Source organism: Cricetulus griseus, chromosome 5, assembly GCF_003668045.3.
Source record: "Cricetulus griseus strain 17A/GY chromosome 5, alternate assembly CriGri-PICRH-1.0, whole genome shotgun sequence".
NCBI lineage: Eukaryota > Metazoa > Chordata > Mammalia > Rodentia > Cricetidae > Cricetulus > Cricetulus griseus.
This window is the reverse complement of record NC_048598.1, coordinates 149,177,872-149,192,374: the sequence shown is the minus strand read 5'-3', so window position 1 is coordinate 149,192,374 and position 14,503 is coordinate 149,177,872. Positions and strand designations below refer to the sequence as shown.

Here is a 14,503-nt window from a genome sequence, read left to right as displayed (position 1 = left end):
AACAGCTGTTCTGGTAAGATGTGAATAATAAAATTCCTAGTCATATTTTGCCATAAATAGAGGTTTAGAAATTTGTCATTTACCTCTTTTAGAATTCAGAAATATTAAAGGTACAGGTTCTCTCATTATAGAAATAATAGAATTTCAGCTATTACCGAGTTAGGGTCGTTTAAACGGAGACAGCATGCATTATATCAGTAAGTGGGACATCTGTATGGAATGTCCACCTGCTGATCAGCTACTCCTACTCCATGCACAATTCAGTGAACAGCACTTAATCATCTTAAGACTTCTTCTAATGAAGCCTTATCTAGATTAACATTTTAAGCACAAATACTTTCAGGCATTAAAACCCTCACGCTAAATGAAATTGCATTGTCTTGTTTACCCTTGTTGATTAATAAGCAATCTGCTAACTGTTGGAACAGTCCAATTGTGGCAGTAGAAGGAGATTAGTAATTCAGTGATGTTTGTGGGTATAACCATCATTTCTCCTGAAGGCTTTGAATTAGAATATCACTTACACACTATCCGTAGGCAAAGAAAGGATATAATATTTTTTAGACATGTGTACCCACTATTTTGTTTCAGTCGTTCAGCTTAGGGTCAGCACAGCAATACAAATGCTTCTGAGAGGCAAAATGCAATTTTGATGCATGCATATCCTCTTTAAATGGTGTGGGTGTCTATTAAAATAAACAGAGCAACCAGCAAATTGTGCAGTAATAACCCAGTATCTTGATTTCTGTTTTAGGAACATTATTGCTTTGTTAATCAAGCATTGGAAGAGAAATATTGCCCACTGTTTTTTTAGATAATAGAGTTTACACATGAAAATTCTTTCCAGCATATTTATTTTTGCCAATAAAATACTGAACTTTTTCCCTCCAAAGAATCTAGGGATACACTTAGAAGAATAATTGCATTTGGGGGAGGCTTTTTTATTTGTTGTGTTTCCTTTGACCTTGAGCCAACAGCTTCAGTCTGTTTGTCCGCAATTCATATGACTTAAGTGATTTTTTTCAGCATGTGAAAGATTGCTAATACCTGGGTGTCAAGGCAAGATCTTGACATTTTGGAAAGCTAAATCAGTAGAAAGGGAAACAGGAAACAGGCTCCTATTTCCCAGCATTCATCAGCTATGTATTGGAGGCTACCAATCTCAAGGAAACTGTAGGTCCCTTCTTCTTGCCCTACTTTTCGAAGCTAAGCACATCCCTACAATGTGAAATTGTGGTGGAAGTGATTATCTCATGTTTTCAGAAAGTCAGTCTTACAAACACATAGAAACTGGTCTTTTTCTTTATCGCAGTCCCTCTGCCATGAGATCAAGCAGCGCCGTAGAGGGGTGGCCTCCATTCTGCGGTTGTGCCAGCACCTTCTTGATGACCGGGACACCTGCAATCTGAATGCGGACCACCAACCCATGCAGCTGATCATTGTAAACCTTGAAAGAAGGTGGGAAGCCATCGTCATGCAAGCTGTCCAGTGGCAAACACGGCTACAAAAGAAGATGGGAAAAGAATCTGTGAGTATCATTCCCCAGCAGAGTTGGCTCTCTTCTTTTGACACCCACTCCTAGGCTTGGGCAGTATGTTCATTGTGTAAGTTTCCTTGCAAACTAGAGCCATAACCATCCACTAACCAAAACTCCATTCATCATAACAGAAAGTTACTCACTTTACTGGCATGCATTTTAGTGCATCTTATTGTCTTTTTTTTTTTTTAAGAAATTACATATACATTTTGGCTACTCTTACCACTGAGGATATTAAATCTTCCATTTATTCCTGAATGGAATACATCTTCACCAAGCACACAATACTCCATGTTTATTTTGCTAGGAGGTAGATTACTACCTGCGACCATGGAGCAGTGTGTGCGCTCTGTATACAGTTTCATTGCTTGAATATCTATTGTTTGTCTTTCTGTTTAATGAGGGGTTAACGCCATCTGTACACCTGTCCCCATCGGTCCTGCTTCCAGTGTCTTCTAATAGATTACTGAGAACTGTCAAGTTTCCTCCTAGAGTTTAATGTAGTGTTCATAGTAGGGGGTAGTGATTCCCATTAACAATTTTCCCTTCTGAGAGTGTAGGTTTCAGCAGTTGCTGGGAGAAAGAAATATATAAGAGTAGAAGCTGTATTGTTATAATATAGAATACACATTTGCTCTGAGAGCCTTCACATTCTTAGGAGAAAGAAACTGTCACTGAAAAGATAATATCCCTGAAGTGACCTTGACATCAGTGTCTATTAGTTGTAGAGCCACTTTTCACATTTGACTTACATAAGTCAACACACATATAGAGTGGGGTTATACATACATACATACATACATACATACATACATACATACATACATACATACATAATACTTCCATATATACTACATGTTTAGAAAGTTCACAATGCAAAGAAAGGAACCAAATGTAAAAATTCTTGTCATGGAAAATAATTTCCACATACAAATTCTATTCTTAACAAAGCCTTAGTATTTATTTTTCTGGTGTGTTTTATAGTAGGGACTCTGGGGAGGAAGGCATTGAATCACGAAACCTACCTGCTCCTTTTGCCCTTGTGGCTGTCCTGGAGTCTAGGAGGTGATTTCTCTCACCAGTTCTGTTCAATTGATCTTAGCTGAAGTTGTTGCATTTCTTAAGACTTCCAAATTACATCAGTAACCAGAGTCAACATAATTGGGCATAATTTCCTTCCTTCCTTCCTTCCTTCCTTCCTTCCTTCCTTCCTTCCTTCCTCCCTCCCTCCCTTCCTTCCTTTCTTCCTTTCTTTCTTTCTTCCTTTTTTTGGTTTTTGGTTTTTTGAGACAGGGTTTCACTGTGTAGTCCTGTTGTCCTGGAACTCACTCTGTAGAACAGGCTGGCCTCGAACTCAGAGATCTGCCTGCCTATGTCCCAGAGTGCTGGGATTAAAGGTGTGCACCACCACTGCCTGGAAGGGTGTCTTTTCTTGAAATAATTTGTTTGTTGTGAAACTGTTTAACATCTTTTCTTCTTCCCTCCTTTCCTCCCTCCCTCCCTCCCTCCCTCCCTCTCTCCTCTTCTTCTTTTTGATAATGTTTGTAAAGGTTGTTATCCTTTCTCTACTTTGTAGTGATGATAGTGAGACTCAGCACCATGGGCAGTAGGAAAAGTTATGGCATTTTTAGAGCATTCAGCTGGTTTGGCAAAGGCAAAACTGATTCTCTTTCATGAATTATATGATCAGGAATGCTGGATTGGGCTCTACAAAGTAGATGTAGGGAATGGATGTTTGCTTGTGTGTGTGTGTGTGTGTGTGTGTGTGTGTGTGTGTGTGTGTGTGTGTGTGTGGTCAGAAGTGCCTGCGAGTGTGATATATGAGGATTTGTGCATGTGTGTATGCAGGTAAGAGTGATGTAGGAAGGCCAGAAGAGGACGACTCTCTTCTTCCCTTGATGCAGGGTCTCATAGAATCTAGAGCTAAGTTGGCAATCAGCAAGCCCCAGTGAGCCTTCCGTTTCTAACCCTCACAGTACTGGGGTTATAGGCAGGGCCCACTGTTACATGTGTGCTGGGGATCTAAACTCGGGTCCTCTTGCTTGCACAGCAAACACTCTCTTGTCTGCTGAGCCATTTCCCAATCCTCTGATTTGTTTTACTTATGTCTATAGTAAAGGCAGGTTGCTTCTTGGAAGCTTGAACTACTCAAGAGAGGTTATATAAATTGCAGAGAAAAAAGTCTCACCTAATCAGGGGACTTGGAATGATGAGGGTAGCAAATAAGGATGCTAGTGATAAAAACAGGCTGGAAGTTACTCTCAGGAAAGAAGTGGAGAAACTGAGAGTGGACTGAGGCTAACAACAGGGTGAATGCAGGGGATTGTTGTGTTGGGGGTATTTCTCTGCTTCTGGCCCTGCTGTTGAGTGAGGAGTAGAAGTTGCTTTTATCATCAAGTAAGTATTTCAATAATGTAGGAGATGACCTTTGCCAGGAGTCAAAAGTCTACAAGTGGCCTGCTTAGTTGTAAATCATGTGCCTCCACCCCCATCTCCTGACTGTGCATAAGGATTTCTACTACTAAATTTCCAAGACTTGCAATACATTTTGCATATATAAGCTATTGATAAATATTTCCTGAATAAGTGAGTACATGATTTTTAGTAAATTTCTTTCATTCAGGCATTGGTATACCTATGTACTACACCTAAACTAATTCTAAGTATTCATCATTTTACAAAAGACATCATCCTACTTTTGAGAGTCATTATATTTCTCTAAGAATACCTTTGTAAGAATACTTCTTTTCGTATCTAACGAGGCTTTCATAGGCTCCTTGGTTTATGTTCTCAGTCTAAGGACATTTCCAGGCACTGCATGAGATTTTGGGAGGCCACAGTGGCTAATTTGCTGTAAGTCTTCAGTGTGCCTGGGAGCAGAGGGCTCCACAGTCAGGAAGCTCCAGAGCTAAACCAAGTTATCTTCTGAGGTCTCCAGCAGAAGGAACATACTGAAAATTTTGAAGAAAACAATTTGTGGAGCTTCTAAGAAACTACAAATGTCCCCTTCCTATTCAGTCACATTAGAAAATGTCACTAACAAGAGTGTGATAGTTTATATCAGTTGTGAACTGGATGGGATCTTAACATCACCTGGGCAATGGGCCTCTGCATGTGCTTTATTTCTCCCAAAGACAGGGTTTCTCTGTATAGCCCTGGCTCTTCTGGAACTCACTCTGTAGACCAGGTGGGCCTTGTACTCAGTGATCTGTCTGCCTCTGCCTCCCACACACTGGGATTAAAGGCATATCCTACCACTGCTAGGCCTCTAGGCATACTTAGAGGAAGTTATCTTGATTAGGTTAACTGAGGTTAGGAAAGACCTACCCACTGTGGGTTGTGCCATTCTCTAGGCTAGGATCTTGGACTTTATAAAAAAGGATGAAGTAAACTGAACACTATTATTGCTCTCTGCTTCTTGACTTTGGGCACAATGGGATCATTCCCCTCAAGCTCCTACTGCCATGACTTCCCTGTGATCATGGGCAGTACTTGCAAACCATCAGCCAAAATATACCCTTTCCCCATTAATTTGCCTTTAACAGGTGTTTTGAGGTAACAACAAGAAAACTTCCTAATGCAGACAAGATCAAATTGATAAAAACCCAGTGGTGGAACATGTCTTCAAAGTAGCTAGAGGAGGAATAAGATTATTTTAAGAAGAGTGATTGCCAGGTTTTTTTTATCAGGAACAAGGGAAGCTGGAGATGGGAAAGGCGGAGCTGGAGATGAAGCTGCAATGTAAGAAAATAACCTAGAGTTTCCTTCACAGAGCAGACAGCATTCCAATAGGTAAAGAAATACAGTTTCTAAATGTCTGTAGTGAAAGTGCTCATTGCCCACATGCCTGTACTACTAGAAATGTTAAGGGAATGTCATCAACCAAACAAAACTTACATCCAATAGAAACTTAGATATGCAAAGGAATAAAGAACATGGAAATGATAACTGTGAGTAAATGGGAAGCACTCTCCCTATTATCTCAATCTCTTTAAGTGTTAATAGACTATTTAAATCAAGATAATAGCTGTGCATGGTAGGATTTATAGCACAGAGGATACAATGTACAACAACAGTATCACAAAGGCCAGGAAGCAGACATGCCATGATGCTTTGTACCATTTTTATTTTGTGTGAGGTACTAGAGCATTCTTTAAAGGGAGGCTGTGATAAGATCGAGTGTGTATATGCACCTGTAAAACCTTAAAGGTACAGTGAAACAAAAAGTAAGACACAAAAGGAAATGAAATAGGGTCATCCTTTATATCCCCATTTAAAGAAGAAAAAGAAAATAAGAAGCAGATGTAATAAGGCTTTAAAGACAAGGTGAAGATTGAACGTGACTGCATCAATAGTCCCAGTAAATGAAATGGACTGAAAACTACTTAAAAGAACTTAATTGTTAAATTGGATAAATTCTACCATACATTGCCTACCAAATAGTGGTAGAGTGTATATGTTAACATTAAACAAAGTAGAAAAAAAAAGCATCACAAGGTATAAAGAAGGACATTTCTTCATAATAGAAGTTCCAATTTACCATGAGAAGAAGACATTTCTAAATGTCTAGTACACCTTACAAATACACCATACAGAAAACCTACATTCCTGTGAAGAGACAAGAAAAACAGAAAATGGGACAGAAATCCCAACAGCCTGACTCAACAACTGATAGACCAGAAAAATCAGTAAGACCATAAGAAGACAAGAATGTTATTGTGGAGCAACATGACTTAATTGACAGCTAAAACACTTCAACCAAGTCTTATCAAAAAGGCAAGAAGGTACAGACAAAAGCTATCCCATTCACCACTGTACAAAGTTAATTTTTGCAACTGTGGGAGATGGTACAGAAGTTCTTGAAGTATTTGAAAATAGAAATATTGTATGACCCCACAATCTCTGTACTGGGTATAGACCATTCCCTCATTAAGGTACCTGTATATTCATGTCCTTCACAACATTATCTACCATAGTCAAGATATGGAAACCGAGATTATCCCTGGTGAATGAGTAAAACGGAAGTTGCAATGTGCGTATTCACCCTTAATGTGGAGATCCAGACATTTACAACAAGGTAGAAAACCTAGAGGACATCTTATGACATTAAATAAGTGGACACCAAAGGAAAAATTCTGGACAATCTTATTTGTATATGGAATCTTAAAGTAGCAACAGAGAAAACAAGCAAGTATACAGAAACAGAGCATAATGTGATTACAGGGGCAGGAGACAGGGACAATGGAGATAGGTCTACCAAAGAAGGTAAAGTTTTAATTAGGGTAGAAAAAATAATCTAGTCATATAATATATGAAGGCATATAGTTAATAATATTGCCTTTCGTAAAAGAAATGTATAAAGAGAGTAAGTTTTAAGCATTCTCACCACATATAGACACAAAAGAAACTCTGAGATTATGGATATGCTAATTGACTATAATATTCAGTGCACTATTTGCATAACAAAGCATGTTGATAGTCTTATATACATGACAAAATGGGTAAGCATGCCATCCAATAGCAACAAAGATGACATTATTTTCAAGTGTATACAAAACATATATCAAAATTCTCTTTTGAATCACAAAATGCTTTTTTTAAAGAATTTACATTATACAAAGCATGGCCAAGGTACCCTAGAATAGTATAATTGTGAATGGAGGTTTCTCTCCTGCCTGCCATTTCCCAAGTAAACACTCAGAAGCTTAATATTAATTATAGTTGTCCAATGGCTCAGGCATATTACTGACTAGCTCTCACAATTAAATTAACCTATTTAGTTTATATTTTACCAGGATGCTGGTGGCTTGGTACCCCACAGCATGCTTCTCCAGTAGTTACATGCTGTCTCCTTGACTCCACCTTTTTTCTCTCTATATCTCTGCTTAGATTTCCTGCCTGGCTCTATTCTGCCTGGCTATTGGCCAAAACATCTTTATTCATCAACTAATAAAAGCAGCACACATTTGCAGCATACAGAAGGACATTCCACATCATGTAATCACATTCACTTAACCAAAAGTATGTTCTTTGTCTATCCTAGAAGTTTAGAAATACTTCATTAAAATGTACTTGGACATTCTTCAAATAAATGTAAAGTAACATACTTAAAGTTTCTACCATATCCTTGCTTATTGCTTAGAAGATCTTTGGGAACAACCTCCTTCTCGGTTTCCCAATCCAATGTTATACCTATTTGGAGATAGTAGGCTAAATAAGGATAGAAACAAAGTCAGAATTTTTCTACAAATTTGAGCTATCTGAGGATGTAATTTCCAGAAAGAAAAGCTGGAGAAGATCCAGGCATCATTTCAGAAAGTCCTGACAGAATGCTATATTATTGTAGCCACTGGTCATTTCCTGATTTGTTCCTAGATTTTTGAGGAGAAACTTTGGGAGTAGTTTGTGACCAGTGAGGATATGACTGGCCTTAAATAAAACAACAAAGAATGAATAAGTAACCCCATACACAGATATTCCCACAAATGCAGTAGTGTTCCCACTGGGAAACACTTCATTCTGTCAAGATTCAGACTACTCTTATTTTCATGTTCATTCTGAGGACAGATCTCTAAAAATATGCATCTGAAAGACATTCAGTACAGCTTTGCTTAGCCTTGCTAAGAGGCCCAAAGCTTTATCTGCAGTGCAAGACAACTTTTGTCTATAGAAGAGGTTATGAATTCAGGAGGGGGCGGAGGCGCGGGAGAAGTGGGAGGAAGGAGAGGAAGGGTTGGGACTGATGCAAATACAGTGGATTTGTGTAATGAATTCTCAGAAACTAAAATCAATTAAATACTTGAGAGGGGGAGAGAGAGAGAGAGAGAAGGAACTTGTCTTGCTAGGCATGGTAGCACAGGACTTTTATCCAAGCACTCCAGAGGCCAAGACAGGAAAACTATAGCCTGAGCTATACAGTGCCTTTCAGACCAGCCTGTGCTACTCAGTGAGATTATCTAAAAGCAAATAAACAAGCAAAAACGTAAAAGTATTGGAAAGAGGGAAGACATTTGTCTTTTGTATCTGTTTGCCCATCACTTTTAATCTCTTATGAGAGATTATGTGTTTTCTTATGTGTTTTATTAGGCACAGTAGTTGTCTAATAATATAAATCATTCTTGCTTTTCAAGCACATGTCTAAACAGAAATAACCTTTGAAATAGGTTCCTTTGAAATGCTTTGTTCAAGCGAGTCTACCTTTGAATTCTTAGTGAATTGAGGGTTTGGGGTTTTATCTTCACACACACATTTTTCGTCTTTCTGCTCTGATCCTGTGGAGCTCTACTGAGAATAGAACTTTGTGTCCAGAAAAACCATACACATTTAATGGCCTTGAAAGTATACAACACTTCTAGCCACATAATTGAAAATAATAAGGCCACAATAAATGGGATGGCCCCAGGGTAAAACACCCAAGGGATTCAATTGGTGTCACTTTGCATCAATGTCCATGCATCATGGTAATTGAGGTAACATAACCAATTACCACATTTTAATTAGAGTTCTAAGAACTTGAGAAAAACTGCAATGATGAGCCAGCTCACTTTTTGAAAAGAAGAGAAAGAATGAAATAAAGGGGAAGAAACCTGACATATTACACTGTTCAGACTCCTTACAAGGGGAAGTTACATAAAGCCATACCAATCTCTCTCTCTCTCTCTCTCTCTCTCTCTCTCTCTCTCTCTCTCTCTCTCTCTCTCTCCTTCTCCCCATCTCTCTCTCCCTTTTTCTTTCTCTTGGGAATACCTTCTCACTTTCTGTGCATTACTATTGGTGATATATTGTGAAAACTAAGAACTCTTAAATGCTATTTTTTACTTAAGTAAAAATATCCTCACCCTGATCTAACTAAAGATTCTACAATTTTATGACTGAAGACATTCTTTAGAATGCAATCTCAGCTTATAATTTTATCTCCTATCTAGGTGCTTCTCACACTATAGCCTGAAGTGTCATCCGAAGTATTTAAATTGCTATCTGAACATAGTAACATATTAATAAAGTATGCACTTCTCTGGCTCTGGTCATTACACAAAAATAGACTTAGCCCCCCCAACACACACACATGAACAAAAATTAAATGCAGAAAGAATCTCTGCATTTAGAAAATAAATTTGACTTGTGGCAATTATTTTTTATAAGGCTAGAGTTTAAGTGAGAAACCTCCTGTAAAATTTTACTGCTGCTACATAATCAAGTAATTATGTAATTACTTGTTCTTAATTACTTACAAGAGAGATGGTTGTTTAAAAAAAAATCCTTATACATGTCAAAAACAGCTTCCTTCTTTAGAATATTTGTAGCCAGGCTCCAAATATCAAAAAGTTGATTCAATGGCTGTACCCTACAAATAGTTTTATTTTATAAATCTTTCACTGTTTTCTCCAAAGATATGGAAGTATATCATTTAGATGTCTATATGTCCTCTCTCCTGCTTCTACTAATGTTCAGAGAAAGGTGGAGAGGGGAAGGGAGAAAGGGGAGGGAGGGGCAGGGTGGAAGAAGAGGACCAAGAGTAGGAGAAGGAAAGAAAGAAATTATTTTAAATCATAATTGAATGTTAAATATAAGACACAATGTTAATCTGAGGAACTTTCAGTAAGAAGAGTGAGATTCCCAAGGCAAATGAGTGATTTCCATGAGCATGACAAACAAATGTCATGATGAGAGCTTGGCCGTTAGTTGTGTCCCTGTGGCAAATTACATTTCTTTGTACACCTCTCTGTCTTCATTTGGAAGATGATATTTCTGGGTGACAACCTTACCTATGGAGTCATGGACATCAAAGGCCACACAACAGCTTTTCCTCTTTGTAGTGTCTCTGTCAGTCATGATTTAAGCCACATCTTATACTGTATGTTTCCCATACTGTTCAAATAACCTCACAGATGGTTTTCAGCGTCTTCCTTACCACAACCAGCACAGATCTTTTTCAGTTAAGTGGGCACCTGGTGTTTTAGAGTCTTCTCTTAACACAGTTCTCTGGTCAAGCAACTCTTCCAGGCACCTTGTGTGGTCTTGAATTGTTGCTTCATCCAACTCTTCCACAGTGGTACAAGTAACAAATCCCAAAATCCCTGGAACATTGGTGTTTGGATGTCACATCACCACACAGAGGGGTCCCCATTGCTCAAAATGGCTCCTGAAACTGGTCTGTAGCATTGAAACTCAGCCGTCCAATGAAGAGCATATGCAGCTGTTGGAGCTGCTGAGGAGACTCTGCCTTAGACATGAGACCATCCAGCAATACTTCCCCTGCCACACCAATGGGCAGAAAGGAGAAAGCCAATGGACATATTCACAAGCCTTACTCACAAGTCTGTCTGTGCCAAACTGCCTGGAACAGTAGACTTAATATATTTGTGCTTAATAAGCATGCCAACCAATGACATCAAACAAAGAAGGAAACCTTTTCTTTTTGTTTCCACATAGAACTTTACTTTTAAATCTTTAAAATTTTACTTTTACTAGTATTTATCAATAGCACAAAATAATGAGTTTTATTGTGATATTTTATACATTTGTATAGTATAACTTAATCACATTTATCATTTCTTCCTTCTGCTTTCCCCTTTGCTCTGCCCAAATGTTCTCCCTTCTATTTGAAGCTGGGCTTTTTAGGGTCTAGGTTCCATATATGAGAGTGATTGTGTGACATTCATCTTTGAGTATGGCTCATTTCTCTTGAACATGATGATCTCTAGATCAAGCCATTTTTCTTCAAGTGATATTATTTCATTTTTTATGAATTGATACTTCCCATTGTGATTGTATAGTACATTTTTTTTATCCACTTGATCTCTTAGCACTTCAGTTAGGGATTTCAAAATTATTATTATCTAATGTCACTGATCCTGTTGCTATCTCCAGTCTATATATGAACCCATTAAGGAATTTTTTTCTCTCTATAGTTTTAAATTTTTATTTCTAGCATTAATTTTGGTTTATTGATGGCTCTGTCTCTTCTTATATTACCCATGAATGCATGTTATGACTTCTCCATTGGAGGATTTAATACATTAAAACATAGTTTTTAATACATTATGTACAATATGTAGCATTTAACACAGAGTTATTTAAAACTTTCTGGTAAATCTAAAATCTATATCATATTGAGATTATTTCTGATGTTTATCTCTTCAGACTTTCCCCTGGCCCTTAAGCATGCTGTATATATTTTTTGTTGTCGTTGAAAAATGGACATGGTGTATCAGGTAATAGAAACTGAGTTAAATGGGCTCTCTGTGTCAATTTTATATTAATCGAGCTAGGAGTTGAGCTGAATCTCATACAGCTACAGCTAGAGTTGTTTTGTGCCGAGCTTTAAATTCCTCACTTCTCTTGCTTTTGTCTCTCCTCTTATCTTCAGGATTTCCTAAGAATCTTCCTCAAGCATCTTTTATCACTTCCAGCTCTAATCCACTGTTCCACTGGAGCCCTGTTGCTGGAGTGATAATGGATGAGGGAGAAGATGCATTCTCTAATCCTGACTGCAGTTTCTAAGTGCGCTGTGCCTTTGTACTGTCAGCTTCCCTATTGTCTCTTAGTTTGTCCACCTGTTTAGTTAAGACAGGAAGACTAGAGGGGTTCATGCCAGAGAAATGCCCTTCTCATGATATATTTCCCCCTGAAATAAAGAGTCTTCTGGATATACTTCACAATGATTTAACACCTGTGTACACTCTGCCATTCACCATCCTATTAGAATCACCAATGGTCACCTAGATTCCATTCCATGCTTATTTCCAAGAACCTCTTCCAGTCTACTCAGCATAGGTGTGTCTCACTTAAATGGCTGGAATGCTGTTGTAATTATATCAACCCTCTCATCAAAGATATGTTGTAATTCCATTATTTTTACAAATCAAAGCCCATAACTTCCCAAGCCTCCACTGATGGATCCCATTGTAACTACAAAAATATTTTGGACCAGCCTGTCTATCTGATATATATATATATATATATATATATATATATAATGTGTGTGTGTGTGTGTGTGTGTGTGTGTGTGTGTGTGTGTACATATAAATACACATATATACAGATTTAACTTGGCAAAGGATATGACCAAAGAAGTTGCAAATCAGTAAAAAAAAAAAAAAAAAAAACAATAGCTAGTTAATCATAAGTGAGTATCCAACCTAACTAGTCTGAAAAGACATGCGGAGTAACACTGTCAGTGCCCTCAAAAGTATTTCTCATTTAAAAAAAAATTTATCTTCAGATAATCTGTGCTATTCATGTGGAGATTTCCTTGTTATCTACAAATCTGTCCTCAACGTGGAAGTCAAATGATGTTCCAAAAATATATGCTTCTAGTAGACTTTTGCAAATATCTAACATTATTCATAAATATTTATGACCTAGAAAGTTTGATACAACACAGAGCAAGATGTGTGTACAATGCTGATCATGCCATGCATGCATGTTATAGTTCTGATTTTTAATGTGTTGTATGTGCCAAGGATTAAGTAAAATGTTTACTAGTCTTGTGTCAAATATTTCATGTTTTATTATCTTCCTTATATTTTTCTAGACTTAGAGGAATTCTTGTATTATAATACACTGCTTAATAGAAGAAAAGTTTTGCTAAAATTTTCCCACCTAGCTCTTGGAGGTCAGCTGAAAACCTCTTCGCCCCCAGTTTCCCTCTGAATACTCTGGTCCACAGTGATCTTTCCCCTCTTTTATTCATCCATCTCTACAAGGCTTTCAAGTCCTATTGCTCTTTCTATCTCATTCTTCTCTCTAGGCAATCACACTCCACCCATAGCTCCAGGAACTCCAGACACACAAAGTCAGGACTACAGCCCTCCAGAGATCTCCCGAAGGCATTTAAAACTCTGTTCAAAAGAAAACTCTTAATCTTTCCTGACAAACTGATCCTTCTCCAGCAGTGTAGATTGCAAGGAAAACACTGCCAGCTCTCCAGTAGTGAGTGTAAAGGCAAAGAGCAGGAACTTCCCTCACTCTTCCTTCTGTCTGTCCCTTGCATCCAGCTCATCATCTCGGCTAGTGGGTTGGTTTTACTCTATAAAGAGTTCTTTCCTCTAAGTACACTAATGCCACCTTAGTCCAGGCTGACAGTCTTTGGCCAATGTTTATTTTGCATAGAGTACATGAGCTATTGCTGATACGTGAATCCAACCTTCCACACATAGGAGTTGTACTTGTTTTTAGCAGTTCCTCTGCTGTAGTTCTTTTCATGTTTCATCTTCTCTCCACCCTGAAGAATATTTTAAAAGTGCTAATCTGATTGCCCCTTTTCTACTTGTCTGTGTTTGTTTCTAGTCCAGTCTCTGCTCTCCCTGGAGGTCCAACCCTCTGCTTGCTGCCAAGTGTTCAAGTGCAAGCTACTCCCTCTTACCACGAAGTCTTGTTCCTTCTACCTTCAGGGTCCATCCAGCCCTTGGTTCCCTCCCAGAAAATTCTTGTTACTCTCTCAAAATTAACTACAATCCAAATTTTTCAGGAGAGTTTTTCCTGACCTCCTAGAACAAAATGAATCTCTTCTTGCTATCGCATTACTGATAATAATCGGAAGCAAACCATATCTTTTTTACTTTGTACTTTTTTTACTGTGTTCAATAAATTTGTTGACTATATAAACATATTTTATCAAAATATGTTTATGGTACAAATGAATGGAGTTGTCTAAAAACTCAGTCATGACTTGCTTTAGGCTGTTACTTATTTTCATTTTTATCCCAAAGTGCCACTTAAATCTCATTGGTTTACTTCACCTTCTGACATATTCGTGTTTAAACCAAACAAAGAAACCTTTCTCCTTGTGCAGAACTCTTTCTTATGTTCCGAATTGGTTAGCCATGAACTAAGATATTTAAGTTTTTATAAGGCAAGTGTCCTAGAAAGAACACAGACTTTTATAGTGGCCAATCACTTCCTTGCTTCCTTCTCAGTATGCAAGTCTGTGTTAGCATTTTCTCCATGTTATGACTTGAACGA

The 14,503-nt window shown here is 37.9% G+C and overlaps 1 protein-coding gene across 1 annotated transcript in view; it reads left to right on the top strand.

The window, feature by feature from the left end:
- Positions 1–14,503, top strand: part of Akap6 (A-kinase anchoring protein 6) — a 348,238-nt gene that overhangs the window by 309,568 nt on the left and 24,167 nt on the right. Inside the window, exon 11 of the mRNA XM_035445579.1 lies at positions 1,313–1,528. Within this exon, the coding sequence (XP_035301470.1) occupies positions 1,313–1,528 (216 nt within the window). The remainder of the gene's footprint in view (positions 1–1,312; positions 1,529–14,503) is intronic.